Source organism: Erinaceus europaeus, chromosome 7 (genome assembly GCF_950295315.1).
Source record: "Erinaceus europaeus chromosome 7, mEriEur2.1, whole genome shotgun sequence".
Lineage (NCBI taxonomy): Eukaryota > Metazoa > Chordata > Mammalia > Eulipotyphla > Erinaceidae > Erinaceus > Erinaceus europaeus.
In genome coordinates, this window is record NC_080168.1 from 6,243,448 (window position 1) to 6,258,850 (window position 15,403).

General features: G+C 44.1%; 1 protein-coding gene across 3 annotated transcripts in view; it reads right to left on the bottom strand.

Annotated features, from left to right (window-relative positions):
• Window positions 1-752: 752 nt before the first annotated feature.
• Window positions 753-15,403, bottom strand: part of AP1S3 (adaptor related protein complex 1 subunit sigma 3) — a 90,691-nt gene continuing 76,040 nt past the window's right edge. The window contains exons 4-6 of one of the 3 annotated variants that reach the window (XR_009550606.1): window positions 13,742-13,872; window positions 7,302-7,439; window positions 753-956 (exon numbers count right to left, since the gene is read on the bottom strand). Coding sequence is in view for 2 of the 3 variants with exons in the window: in XM_060193672.1 (XP_060049655.1) it covers window positions 921-956; window positions 7,230-7,439 (246 nt within the window). In the remaining variant the exon portion in view is untranslated. Of the gene's footprint in view, window positions 957-7,229; window positions 7,440-13,741; window positions 13,873-15,403 lie in introns of all 3 variants that reach the window. The other 2 variants (XM_060193673.1, XM_060193672.1) reach the window with 2 other exon arrangements.

Consider the following 15,403-nt stretch of genomic DNA (forward strand, 5'->3'; position numbering starts at 1 on the left):
AGACAGACACCTGCAGACCTGCTTCACCGCTTGTGAAGCGACTCCCCTGCAGGTGGGGAGCCGGGGGCTCGAACCAGGATCCTTATGCTGGTCCTTGCGCTTTGTGCCACATGCATTTAACCCGCCGCACTACCGCCTGACTCCCTTCAGTATACTATTTTTACAATAATGTAATAGTAAACTGTCTTCAGGTATCTCAAATCCTTAATAAATATACAGTCTGTAGAAAACAACCCTATTAAATGTCCCTTATAGTCAATGAAAAGGCAAATTAAATCCTTGGGTGAGATAACCGCTTTCAAGGCATCCAAACACTTGTTAATTCCTATACTATCTTTGGTTATGTTATCTTATTCCCACCCTGGAAAAAAAAATGAATTCAGGACATACAAAAATCAGATACACTGTATCTGCACTGAAATGACAGTATTAAAATGTCTACCTTTATGAGTGAACTCTAAGCCAGCAGCACTATTCTAAACTGCTACACAATTTGGAAAGCTAGGCATTTTGGGGAAAAAAAATAGAACTGATACAAGATATCTTTTACAGCCAAATTCATGGATTATTGCAATAAAGTTTTTAGTCTGTCAGAAGAAGGTGAAATGCAACACATTTATCTAAGTCTGCTTTAAAATATCACATGGTGCTAAGACATTGCAAATAAGTACTGAGCCCGCTGAGTCATAAAGCAGTGACTTTTCACATCATGAAGATCAGTAAGTCTTGATATACAGTACAATACAGACATGTAGTAATGATAAATATTTTAGGTTAAACAACTTTAATTTCTGCTAGTTCACAAAGAATCCCTTTTAAGTTCTTTTTGGCATGGTGCTGGCAGCTCTGTCAGAGAACTAGATGCCAGGTATTGTTTCTGCACATGGTCCCACCATGTACTACCCAGAGGCGTCAAGTAGTTAAAATGCAGGCTTGTTCATATACTCTTCCATCGTCTGTAAGAATAAATTAAGAATAAATTACAAGAGTTTTCCCCCTTGAGCCACACACTTTAGGTAAGGTCTTCTAGTCTTTTTAGTTCTTTTAATTTATTCTTTGACAGAAACAAAGAGAAACTGAGAGGGGGAAAAGGGAAAATGGGAGAGAAAAAGAGAGAGAGAGAAAGAGACAGAGAGGCACCTGCTGCTACTTACCCACTCTTTCCTCTGAAGGTGGGGACGGACGGCTTGAACCCAGTTCCTTGCATTCTGCAATGCCAGGTGCACAACCAACCAGCCCCTTTTCCTTTTTTCTTCTCTTCCCTTTTATTCTCTTTTCTTTTTTTTTTAACCATTATAAAAATTAGTTTTATAAAGCACGTATCTTTGCATTCTAACCAAGAGCAGAAGTTCAAAGTTTGAATACATCTCTTCTACACCTTCTGACTGAAACCAAACAACTTTCGACTGAGAAGACACTAAGTTTAAACATAAGGGGAAAAAATGTTTGATAGGAAGACAAGCCAGAGAAAGAGCGGTCACTGTGTCTTTTATGATTCCAGATTGATGTGCTTGCTAAAATGATCACCCAAACCACCTCTGGGCACAGGCACTGAAGAAGTCTGAGTTGCATTTGTTATACCATGTATGTGATTTCTTTTGTATATTTTTCAGAACATCTTTATTATACTTGTTACTGAAATGTAAAGAGTTAACAGACCAGAACTCTGAGGAGGTTTCAGCCAAAATTTTTCCCCCTTTTTTTTTTTGCCTTTGTTGTTGTAGCCTTGTTGTGGTTATCATTATTGTTGTTGATGTTGTTGGATAGGACAGAGAGAAATGGAGAGAGATGGGGAAGATAAAGAGGGAGAGAGAAAGACAGACACCTGCAGATTTGCTCCCCTGCAGGTGGGGAGCCAGGGGCTCGAACCGGGATCCTTACTCCGGTCCTTGCGCTTTGCACCATGTGCGCTTAACCTGCTGCACTACCGCCCGATCCATCCCCCATTTTAAGTCTTTGTTCCAAGGAATTCAAATGATACAGACTCCGGTTGTCTTCAAATTACATAGATCTTTCACCTGCTAGCAAAGTATTCAAGTTGTATTTCTTCACTCTCCTCACCAGTTACAAAATTTGTTCACATGCTACAAGGCCAGCCATCACCTTTTGTTCCAGGACTGTGAAAACAATGTTTCCATGGGTTTGCAAGTAAGAGGCAGAATGCAAAGTTACAGTGATGCTGTAAGCCTTTCACCCAGCAAGCAAGTTGGGCTTCCTCCTACAATGTCCTATTATGTATCTGTGTAGCACAGTGGCTGCTGTTTTGAATCAATACAGAGGACTAAGGGGGCAGGCTCAGTAACACCCCTGCCTGTTTCAGAAAGTCACAGCTCAACTAGTGATTCTCAGCTCATTCTTAAGCTTGAACCCCTGGCTGTGATTCATTTGCTCTTGTATTGATCTACAAGGGTCAGACAGACCAAAGCCATGGTTAAGGATTGCCCAGGGTTAGGAAGCAGATGTTCTGTTGTTCATCAGCTCCATTCACAATTCTAGTATTCCTCTGCTGCCAATACTCATATCCAGCCCTCTCCCACCCCCAACACACACACTTGCTTATAAAGCTCCTACATCTCCTGGAGCAACATTGACCAGAAGAAGCCCATACCCTGAGCTCTCTGCCCTGCATCTCCCATCTGCCCATCTTTAAACTGAGTAGAATACCATATAAGCAGGTGCTGAAGCACCTGCAGTTTACCTGTTATTTAAAAGAGAGTACTGTCTAAGGAGACAAGACAGTAGTAATGCAGTGGGGGCATACAAGGAGTACGTGTCTGAGGCCCCAGAGGGCCCAGGTTTAATCCATGGCATCACCATAAACCAGAGCTAAGCAGAACTCTGTGTTCTCCCCCCAGCCCCTCTCTCACACACACCTACATGACATTTTCTTCCCCCTTTTTATTTTTGCTGCCAGGATTTCTGTTGGGATTTGGTATGTGCATGGCTCCACTATGTAGCAAGTCTGTCTGTCTTTCCTTCCTTCCTCTTCTGTTCTTTCTTCCTTCCTTCCTTCCTTCCTTCCTTCCTTCCTTCCTTCCTCCCTTTTCTTTCTTTCTTTCTTCCTTCCTTCCTTCCTTCCTTCCTTCCTTCCTTCCTTTCTTTATTTCTGATAAGAGATAGTGGAAAACAGAGACTTATAGCATGGTTATACCACTTGAGAAATTTGTAAACTTGTGAAGCTTTTCCCCCGCAGAGGTGGGGAGGACGGAAAAGCGACTTGAATTCAGGTTTTTGTACATGGCAACTCACATGCTGTACTGAGTGAGCTGCCACTCCTCCTCCTCCTCCTCCTCTCTCTCTCTCCCTCTCTCTTTATGTGTGTGATATTTTTCTCTTTTATTTTATTTATAAAAAGGAAACACTGAAAAAACCATAGGATAAGAGAGGTCCAACTCCACACAATTCCCATCACCAGAACTCCACTTCCCATCCCCTCCCCTAATAGCTTTTCTATTCTTTAACCCTTTGATATACCTGAAAGCAAAAGTGCACAATAGTCAGCAGTGAGTCGGTATAAAGTTCACAATGAAATAGTGTCTATTTAGGCTTAGATACCCTCCTCACCTACTTCCTATGACACTTCCCTCACTCACTCCAAAGCTAACCTTATCAAAGCAAGGGCTGCAAAAGCTGAATAAGGTTTGTGTGATTTTTTTTTTTTTAATGAGAGAGGGAAAGATACAGAGACCAGAGCACTTCTCAGCTCTGGTTTATGGTGGTGCTGGAGATTAAACCTGGGATTTAGGTGCTTCAGGCAAAAAAGACTTTTGCATAGCCATTATGCTGTCTCCCCAGCCTCACCCTCTCTTCTTGCTTTAATTTTGTGGTCTATTGCCCCTACTGGTGATTCTTAGAATTGCAATCTTTGTGGTTGATTTCCCTCTAAGGGGTTCTTCCTTCTACCTTCTTCTGCCCTGCTGTGCACAGGCCTTACTGCCTTAGTCACTGTCCTCAGAATAAGGTGCCCTCTGAAGTCATTTCTCAATTAAAAAAAAAAACTTTCTCTTCTTGTATTCTTAGCATGGGGTTTTAGAACACTCAAGAGTAAGTTTTGAGCATTTGGAGTTTTTTTTTTTTTTTTTTTGAGACCATGCATCTCTTACTAAATACAATGAGGACAAACATTTTATTCTAATACATTCTTACTAGGTAGAGTTTGAAGGAAAGAGACTGTCTGGAGGCTTCCAGTTGTGATAACAATGAATTCAATGTTTACAAAGGCTGCCCTAGCCTTTAAGAAATTATCAATGCAGACTGAAGTCTGAGGACAGAAAAAATTGAAAGAGCTGAATTTGCTTTCTTTATGCAATTAATTACATTGCTTGTACCTATTTATTCTAAACTTTTCTGACCAAACATGCAAAGCAGACCAGAGACACAGTCAATTTTTTTAAACCGGCTGTCCAAATGCTCATTGACTTGGCTGCCGCATCAGAAAGACTAATAACACTATCTCTCATGGGCAGGAGCTGTTAAATTCAGGCAGAGAGATTGAGAGGACAGTGGTGACATTGCCTGTTCACTACCGAAAGGCAGGGGCTAAGTGGAGGTTCCCCAGAGCCCTGCCCACCAAGACCTTCCTCTCAATCAGCAAGGACATGAGCAACTAATTAGCACTTAATTGTGAAAGGGCTCTCTAACTACCTGCTTCCCAGCTTTCAAAAGTCTTTGAAGCTTTTATTTCCTCCAGAGGGTGAGTTCAAAATAACCCAGGTGTGGTCTGGCCCCCATCCAAGAAGCTTTAATTACTAAAAGCGCCAAAGACTCTTGCTAAAAAGTCTGCTTCTCCTAGGTAGGAAGATTCCACACTAGGGGCGTCTAAAGACAGCATTACAAATACCCTCTGATACCTCCACTTAGCCCCGGTATGTGTGCCTCTGTTTGCATAAATAAATCGGGGATCTTGTGGTCTGTATGCCGAGGTATAGACGGGCCCCTCTGGCATCCATTCAGCCATGCTCCTGACTCTAAGATGCTGCTATAAAATACAGGGGTGCAACAAAAGTGAATAACTAACTAAATAAAATATTTTTAAAAAATACAGGGGTGGCTTTTCTGGACCATGTAGCCCAGATGTGCACTCTACGTAGTCAGGAAACATAAAGGCATTAACCCTTTCCACGTGAGAGAGAGAGAGAGAGAGAGAGAGAGAGAGAGAGAGAGCGTTTGCTGACCTTTGTGCTCCCGAGTGAGACACAGCTTCAGGCCAAGCCCGTCTCTGAGAACCCAGCCTCTATGCCAGCTCTGCCACTTCTGCTCTTATCTTCCCACAGCAACACTGACTCCTCAGTCTTCCCATCTCCCCTTTTCGACAGCAGCAGGTGAAGAGATTCCCGAGTATTAACACTCTCTATGTCAAAGTTGGCGTTAGAGCCGTTCCTTCTGCTGTTTGGAAACTAAGAGGCTGATTGAGTTCATCAGACATCAGACATGGCTTCCCAGAAAATTTCTGGGCACATCTTTTGAACTAACTCCTCTCTCTTGTCCATGTGGGAAGTCAGCCCTCAGGTGAACCAAGGTCTGTGTAGGTTCGTACCTGTGCTCATCTGCACGTGCCTATCAAGATGCATCTGTTCCTAGACATGTCCCCTCCCTTTTTCCTCCATTCACACTCTCAAATATTTCCTTGGCTTTCTCCAAATGCCACAGGGAGAGTTTTTTTTTTCTTTTCTTTTTACAAGGCATCTGAGAAACCAGTGATTTGGAAATCCTCAGGATGGCCTTTCTTAAAATATATCAGAGGCACACATACCGTTTCCCCAGGAGGGGTAAAAAAAAAAATCTAATTAAAATGATAAATGCCACCTCCAGCAATAAAGCCTAATATCCCCAGTAAATGAAACCCAGTGTACTTTCCCGGGGCAGCGCAAACATTTTAATGAAAAGTCTTTTTATATCTCTCATAAAGTGACTCTTGAAAAGAACAGCATCTGATACCTTTCTGGCAGCTGAGCAATCCTCACTTAACAAAAAAGAGAGTGGGCAGTGCTGCATCCATTACCATGTGCAAGGACCCAGGTTCGAGTCTCCAGTCCTCACATGCAGGAGGGAAGCTTTCTGAGCAGTGAAGCTGGTCTGCAGGGGTCTCTCTTTCTCTCTATCTTCCCATCATCCTCTCTCAATTTCTCTCTGTCCAGTCTAATTTTTTAAAAAAATTAAAAAGGAAAAATGTCCAGCAGGAGCAGTGGATTCATTGTGCAGGCACTGAGCCCCAGTGATAGCACTGGTGGCAATAAAAAATAGAAGAAGGAGGAGGAGGAGGAAGAAGAGGAGGAGGAAGAGAAGAAGAAGAAGAAGAAGAAGAAGAAGAAGAAGAAGAAGAATAGGAGGAAGAGGAGGAGGAAGAGAAGAAGAAGAAGAATAGGAGGAAGAGGAGGAGGAGGAAGAAGAGGAGAAGGAAGAGAAGAAGAAGAAGAATAGGAGGAAGAGGAGGAGGAGGAAGGAGAAGAAGGAGTCAGACAATGGCATAATCAGTAAAGCATACAAGTTGCCATGCACAAGGACTTGGGTTCAAGCCCAGGCCCCTACCTGCAGGGGGAGAGGAGCTTCATGAGTCATGAAGCTGGGCTGAGGGTGTCTCTCTTTCTGGCTCCCTTCCTATCTCCCCTTTCCCTATTAATTTCTCACTGTCTCTAAATTAAAAAAAAAAAAGCAGAAAAATAACCACAAGGAGCCATGAACTCATTGTGCAGGCAGCAAGCCCCAGAAATTAAAGCTGATGGCAATAAAACAAAACTAAATAAAATTCAAGTCTCAGTTAAATATGAAGAACACAGAATGGAGTTCAGCTGCCCGGGTTCAAACCTCCATTTCAACCTGTGTCTCAGTTTATTTACCTTTAAAATGAGAGTAGTATTAGCACCCGCCTCTTGCAGTTTCTGATAATTAAATAAGTTAATAAAGGTAAAGTTGGTGGCCGGGTAGTGGTGCACCTGGCTGAGTGCACATGTTACAGTGCACAAAGGCCCAGGTTCTAGCCCCCAGTCCCCACCTTCAGGGGGAAAAACGTCACAAGTGGTGAAGTAGTGCTGCAGGTGTCTCTCTGACTCTCTCCCTCTCTATCACCCCCTTTCCTCTCAATTTCTGACTGTGTCTATCCAATAAGTAAATAAAGATAATAAGGAAAAAAATTAAAATAATATAATAAAATAAAGGTAAAGTTGATTAGAAATAGTACAGAGCACAGAATAAGCGTTAAGTTCTGGCTAATACTTGATGTCCATCATCACTTCTGTCATCATCATCAACACCACCACCGTGGTCACCTTCCTTTTCAATAGCACCTGAAGTGGTGGACTGACCTCCTGTAACATGTCAGAATCTTCTATGGCTTTGACGGCAGACTTCTTAGATGTTTCCTGAACTTCTCCACCCATTATGAACTCATCCAGGATAAAGTAAGCCTTTTCAAAATTAAAGATAATATCGAGCTCACAGACCTGGGAAGACAAAAAAAAAATGCCCTGATAAACTTTGCAGTGAGTGGTATCAGAGAAAACATGGGCCAGAGTCTCAAGCTTTTGCAAGAGTCCACACCCACACAGCAGGCCAGAGAAAAACTATCAGGTGGGTACTTACGGGGCAGGAAAACAGAACCAGGGAGTGGCAGGGATTTGACCAAAGTCAAGCCACATTCCATCACAGCAGAACACATCCTGAGAGGATGCTGTTGGGTGTCGTGGCTAGAAACATGTGAGTGGATGGAGGAATGGCACACCCGCTGACCCCTTGCCCTCCCATCCATGCCTCTTCTGCATCCCAAGAACCATGGTGACGCCATCTTTTTCTTCTGTCCTCTATTTACTGAACCCTTTGGTTCCAGCTCTAGGTCTCTTCCGAGGCAAAGGTACTTGGTTGTGTTCATCTTTCTTAACATTATGTCACACACAGGTGAGTGGTTCTCAAATATCAGAGTGTATCCAACACCTCCCCACCCCAACTGCCCCTGAAGACTCAGTCAAACCCACTAGTGACAGTAAGTCTAAGTAGGCTTTTTGTTTGTTTGTTTTCCTCCAGGGTTATTGCTGGGGCTCAGTGCCTGCACCATGAATCCACTGCCATCCCCCCCGCCCCTTTGTTGCCCTTGTTGTAGCCCTGTTGTGGCTATTATTGTCATTGTTGATGTCATTCCTCATTGGATAGGACAGAGAGAAATGGAGAGAGGAGGGGAAGACAGAGAGGAGGAGAAAAAGACACCTGCAGACCTGCTTCACTGCAGGTGAAGCTACCCCCCTGTAGGTGGGGAGCTGGGGGCTCGAACTGGGATCCTTACGCCGGTCCTTGCATTTTGCACCATGTGCGCCTAACCTGTGCTACCTACCGCCTGACCCTCTGTGGTTTTTTGTTTGTTTGTTTGTTTACTATCTCATTCCCTGTTGTAAAATTACAGGCACATAATTGTGGTAAGATTGGGGTGTGGTATTTGAATTTAGCTCTTGCACTCCCCAACTGATTAAGTTCTGTACCCTAACCATCTCTTCTCAATAGTACTTGTGGCACGAGGGACTATTTTCTGTGGAGGAGGGATTCTCCCCTCTCTCTCTCTCTCTCTCTCTCTGTATTCCAGTTACCTGGACCTTAGCTTTTATCCCTTGCTGTGGAAACTTGAGATTCACATCTTTTTCTACACAGATATTTCTTTTTGAAATTGAGTAATTTATTTATGTTGGGGATTAATGGTTTACAGCTAATACAGTTGTTGGTAAAGAAACACAGACAGACAGACAGACAGACAGACACACACACACACACACACACACATGCACACACACACACACACACACACACACACACACACACTACTAGGCCCCACCCTGTTTCTGAGCCTGTACAGGCAATGCCTGCTGATGCTGGTCTGGGGAACATGTGGAGATTCACTAAGCAGAGTCTAAAAGGTCAGCTTGTTAATGTGTAGCAAACGGCAGGACGTCACTCCCTATTCTAAACAAGGTTCACTTCTAGTTCTTGGACCAGACAACAGCCAAGAAGTTAGTATCATTGCTGGGGCTGGGGTGGGCAGTGTTTTCACCCACTGGCACTTAATTTCCCGTTTCCACACCTTTTCAAAGGGCTACTGATTCCAAGTTTTCTGACCTTTCCCCTTCTACCTCCTAGCAGCACTGGAGACTCCTTATTAATCCGCTTCCTGTTTTTGGTGAAGCTGTCCATTGCTTGGTCTCTTCCTCTCTCTCTGCTGATTGCTTCTTGGATTCTGGATGATTTCTGCCCCTCACTCACCTTGCATTTGGCTGATCTGTGTTACAGAATGTTCAGGACACATCCCTCAGCAACAATAAAGAGCTGCTACATTTTGCTTACATCTGAGCCACCCATCTTCTCAGAGATTGGTGCTTCTCCCTCTGCTTTGCAATGCGCATGCTCCTACGTGATCACATTGACTTACTACAGATGTACATAGTGCGCCTGTGGCTTAATAACCCCAGCTGTCTAGCCCTAAGAAATCTCTAGAATAATAGTTTAATACTTTCACCTGGGGGCTAGGCGGTAGCGCAGCGGGTTAAGCGCACATGGCGCAAAGCGCAAGGACCGGCGTAAGGATCCCAGTTCGAGCCCTCAGCTCCCCACCTACAGGGGGGTCGCTTCACCTGCAGTGAAGCAGGTCTGCAGGTGTCTGTCTTTCTCTCTCCCTCCCTCTCTATCTTTCCCTACTCTCTCCATTTCTCTCTGTCCTGTCCAACAACATCATCTAATGAGAACAAGCATAATAACCACAACGACAGAAACAACAAGGGCAGCAAAAGGAAAAAATAGCCTCCAGGAGCAGTGGATTCGTGGTGCAGGCACCGAGCCTGAGCAATAATCCTGGAAGCCAAAAAAAAAAAAAAAAAAAAACGTTGATCTGTGAGCAAGACATCTCTGTTGGGCCATCTCCAGTCCACATCAGGCATAAGGCAGTGTCTCAAACTCGAGTCAAACTTACTCTTTTCCCTTTAGTCCCTATTTTGCTCCACAGTTGCAATTTTGATTCACTCAAACTAATTTAGTCTCCAGTTCATCAGTATTTCTACTTCCCCATGTTGCCCTTGTGGTTTTATTGTTGTAGTTATTGTTGTTGTTACTGATGTCGTCATTGTTGGATAGGACAGAGAGAAATGGAGAGAGGAGTGGAAGACAGAGAGGGGGAGAGAAAGACAGACATCTGCAGATCTGCTTCACTCCCTGTGAAGCGACTGCCCTGCAGGTGGGGAGCCAGGGGCTTGAACTGGGGTCCTTACGCCGGTCCTTGTGCTTTGCAGCCACGTGAGCTTGATCCGCTGCGCTACTGCCCAACTCCAGGGTCACCAATTTCTTTTTTTAAATTTATTTATAAAAAAGAAACATTGACAAAACCATAGGATAAGAGGGGTACAACTTCACACAATTCCCACCACCAGACCTCTAATTTCTATAGGTCTATTCCCATCCCCATTTTCACTGCTGAGGTTGACAAGCTCTCTAACTCAGGTCACTGCAATGACCTGCTAGGTGGTGTCTGTGCCTTCAAGGCCGACAATCACGAGCACTGTGTCAGACCAAGTGTCAGCCGTCTGGCTGTAGAGAGGTTCAAGGAAGTGAAATACCCAGCTGGAAGAAAGCATGCAAAGTCAACATCCATAGAACATGCAAGGGGGCCCCCCCCCCATCCCCTCCAGCTTCATTGTTCTCAGCTGAGCCTTTTATACTGTCAGCTGATGCAGTGTCACATCAGGTGTGTGGGATCAGCATTACGTCACTTACATCAGGTGGTCTGGGTCAGCCTTACATCATGGGTCCCAGGTATAAAAGGAGCCCAGTGCAAAACACAGGGTTTTGGAGCCTCAGGCATGAGAGTCTGTTTGCATAACCATTATGCTATAGCCCCTGCCCTGACATCTTCTCCCCTGACAATAACTTGGGTCCACCTGCATATCAGATTTTAGGCTCAGGGGAAAAAAGAAAAAGAAAAAAAACTAGTATAGCCACAGGCCCTTTGGAATATAACTAAAATATGCCTACTAGCTATCTACAAATGGAGGACCCCCCAACTCTTCATCTGCACTATTCCAACCTTTAGGTCCATGATTGTTCAACAATTTGTTTGGCTTTGTATGTTAACTCTCTTTTCAGCCACTGTGAGGTTAGAAAAACGTTCCAAATACTGAGAACAGCCGTTAATCCGAAACCAACTGTTCCTTGGTCTGTGTAAATATTTCCACCTGTACCCACCCTGTGATAACTATAAAACAGTAGGATGAAAAATTATTGGGGTCGCAGACTTTCCCCTTGCTTGGGAGGGTGTCGGCGGCCCAAGCTTAAGCTTGCTAATAAAGGCCCTTGCTATTGCATGTGATTCTGGTCTTCTTTGTGTGAGATCGGGACTCAAACTTCTGGGCATAACAGTCACCAGGTTCCAGAAGCTAATATGATGCTGACCAGACTTCCCTGGACAGACAAACCCACCAATGTGTCCTGGAGCTCTGCTTCCCCAGAGCCTCACCCAACTAGGGAAAGAGAGAGACAGGCTGGGAGTATGGATTGACCTGTCAACGCCCATGTTCATCGGGGAAGCAATTACAGAAGCCAGACCTTCCACCTTCTGCATCCCATTATGACCTTGGGTCCATACTTCCAGAGGGCTAAAGAATAGGAAAGCTATCAGGGGAGGGGATGGGATACAGAGTTCTGGTGGTGGGAATTGTGTGGAGTTGTACCCCTCTTATCCTATGGTTTAGTCAATGTTTCCTTTTTATAAATAAACAAAAAAAAATCTAAAAAAACCCCCAAACAAACAGATTTTTAAGCCAAAGTGTGGTCTAGCCCCACACACTGCTAAGATGTAAATTCATTCCTCTCTTCAAGAGGGTCGTGTGTTCAAAATAAAGGTGTCACTTTCCAGCATGTTATACAGGAATTCTTACCATCCATCCAGCCCACGCCCTGCTAACAACCCCTCAATGGCAACACTCACTCCCACTACAGCCACACATTCCACAGGTTCACCTTGCTCTCATCTTTGCCCTTTGCACATTCTAGAAATTTCTGGAATGATCCCCACCTGTCCTATATTTTATTCAACTGGTAAAATCAAGCTCAGGTTTTCCAACTCGGGAGACAATGATCCCTTCAAATCTTCTCCTGGGTCCAGCTCAAATTTCACGACACTTCCTGTGAATGTTCTCTTAGCATGTGCACATGTTCTTCTTGTCCCTGTACTGTGAGCTTATGCACAGGCCCTGTCTCAGTCACTGTGACAGCTCTGGCATTTTGCACATAGTAGGCTGTCATGAATATGTACAGGATAGCCCTCAGAGAGGGGTGTTTCCATGATGCTGGCAATTAAATGGCTTCACAAGTCCTCTGATCTATGAAATTTTATGACTTTACCTAAAATGGGTGTCAACATATTAGCAAATGGATTCATATATTTAGGATTTAGGTCAATAAACTCACAGACTCAACAAGGAAAATGGTTTATGTTGACAGATTTAATTCAGTCTAAAAGTACAAACACCAATGAATAACAGTACCACTCAAATAGACAGCCAGCTCAGAAAATAGCTCCTACCTCATCTGCAAAAGTTATTTGCTCTCTTTATTCATGAGACAGTAGCATCCAAACAATCAGTAGGGTCAGAAGATATAAGAGCCCAACAAGTAGAGCACATGTCTTCCCGTGCTGTGGTATCTCTCTCCTCAATCTATTTCTCCCTCATTCACCTTCTCTCTTTCTTTAAAGTACACAGAATAAAGTAGGATCCCGAACTTGGTAGCAAGCAGGGTACATAACAACAGAGGAATGGCTAAGTAGGTACACACACACACACACACACACAGAGAGAGAGAGAGAGAGAGAGAGAGAGGAAACTACTCAGCTATTAAAAATGATGAAGTCGGCGGCCGGGCGGTAGTGCAGCAGGTTAAGCACACATGGTGCGAAGCACAAGGACTGGCGTAAAGATCCCGGTTCAAGCCCCAGGCTCCCCACTTTCTGGGGTGTTGCTAGCACACAATAGCACACATATGTATATGAACAACACAGAGTATGACAGTATCATTTATAAGGGAAAAAAAGTGGAAATATTCCAAAATTTACCCCTTAAAATTTGTTTAAATGTGGTGTGGTACACCCCACTGGGATGCCATGGGTATACTGTGTAGAATTTGAAAAGAAGTTATACAGCTAGACCTGGAAAAATAAAAAGAAAGAAAGAAAGAAAACCTCCAGATAAGACTGACGGAAGGGAGAAATTGCTCAATGAAATCTTAATTTTAGTAAATTTAGTAATTTTTTAGTAAAATATATTTATATATATAGACTATATATATATATATATATATATATATAGAGAGAGAGAGAGAGAGAGAGAGAGAGAGAGAGTCTATTTAGACTATGTAAATGCCATGCATTAGCTTTCAACCTTAAACAGTACGAGATAGGGGCCGGGTGGTGGCGCACCTGGTTGAGCGCATGTATTACAGTGTGCAAGGACCCTGGTTCGAGCCTCCGGTCCCCACCTGCATGGGGAAAGCTTTGCAAGTGGTGAAGCTGAAGCAGTGCTGCAGGCACTGTGTCTCTGTCTCTCTGTCTCTCTTCCTCTCTATCACTCCCTTCCCTCTTAATTTCTGGCTGTCTCTATCTAGTAAATAAAGATTTAAAAAAAAAAAAAAAAGATACTAAAAAAATAAATAAGAGATAAATGAAAAGGAAGCACCATCAAGCAGGCATCTTGGCTCATGATAGACGAAGTAAAACAGCAGTTACCACAAGTCAGAAGAAGCAGGAAGCCAGAAGCTTAGAGAAGCAGGAGCTGAGGAGCCTCGGAGTTTAAGGTGAGTGCAGACCAGGAATCCAAGACAGGCAGGAGCCAGCAGCCAGATTTCCGCAAAGTCAACCTGACAGATACAGATAGGTATGCCAGTTCCCTGGGAACGTCCCCCCTCCCCCCAAGCAGAGCAGCAACCCACCCCAAGGCTGTGAGGCTCGCCAAAGGCCAAGGGCACCTAATATAAAGGAACCGACCAGGGCTATGCAGTCAGTCACACGACACAGCCCACGGGGACACACAACACTGTCTCCAGGGCATAAGGCAAATGCAGCTGCAGATTCTACTAACCTTTTTAAAAATTTATTTAATTTATTGCCAGTAGTGTTATCACTAAGTCTTGGTGCCTGCACTACAAATACGCCTTTTTTTTTTCCTTTTTGACAGGACAGAGAGAAATTGAAAAAGGTAGAGACAGACAGACAGAGAGACTTGCAACATTTCTTCAACACCTGTAAAGCTTCCTCTCTGCAGATGGGAACTGGGGGCTTGAACCCAGGTCCTTGCGAATGGTAATGTGTGCACTCAACCTGGTACGCCACCACTCAACCCCCAATTCGACCAGTTTTTATGGAATACAACCTGTGAGTCCTTCCTACACAGCTCAACTGGACCTGCCAATATACGCGGATATCTTCGCCCACCCTGTCCAACGCTTGACGTCTCGTCACCCAATCTGGTCCCCTATGCCTACACTGAACTTCTCTGTTCCAGTCTCTTGGAAACAGAGCTGGCGGTCAGCTGAGGTAAAGAACAAACACCTCATCACAGACCCCTGCAAGCGTCAACCCGGCTTTGACCTAGCACGTTATGATTGGGCCCTCCTCAATCGCTATCGAACAGGCCATGGCCGGTGCGCCGCTATGTTCCATCGCTGGGGAGCCAGAGACGACCCGAACTGCCCCTGCGGCTCCAGACAGACTATGACCCACATAGTCAATGACTGCCACCTCTCCAGATTCAAAGGAGGTCTCGAAACTTGACATCAGGCTCAACCTGACGCTGTTGACTGGCTACGGAAGAAGGGCAGTGACTAGAAGAAGAAGTGACTGTCAAATGCTATCCTGTGGTTTGCTTGGGTATAAAGGTCGCACACTACATATGTCGAATGTAAGGTTATACATTAGCCCAGTGGTTGCCCAGTGGTTCAGTGTTATCTGAAAATTTAAAAAAAAAGCAACTCTCCAAACCAGAGACCACAAGCAAATTTCTTCAGCAAGTGTGCTATTTATTCAGCTATCGCCAGTTCCACCTTCAGGGTACTGTCCCTCGAACATGATAAACATCTTCTCGATGCAAAAATGACTGCACTCCATCGAAATATGCCAACCTTAAGAGCCTCTTGACATTTCCTTCTCATATTCTCTTGTATTTATATGCTGAAAGAAAGCTTTTAAAAGGTGGGGAAGGGGGAGGCAGTAGCAATTTCTCTTTGATATCCTCCCCCTGCATTTGGCTGTAAGTTGGCTTGAGCGGCTTCTCTTAGAGCAGGACACATGAACTCATGAGATCCTTTCCTGCATTTCAATAACTAAATCCTTCCAGATAGACTCAAAGAGGCATGCTCCCTTAGTGAATTTTTTTCTTAAGTAAAAAAAGAA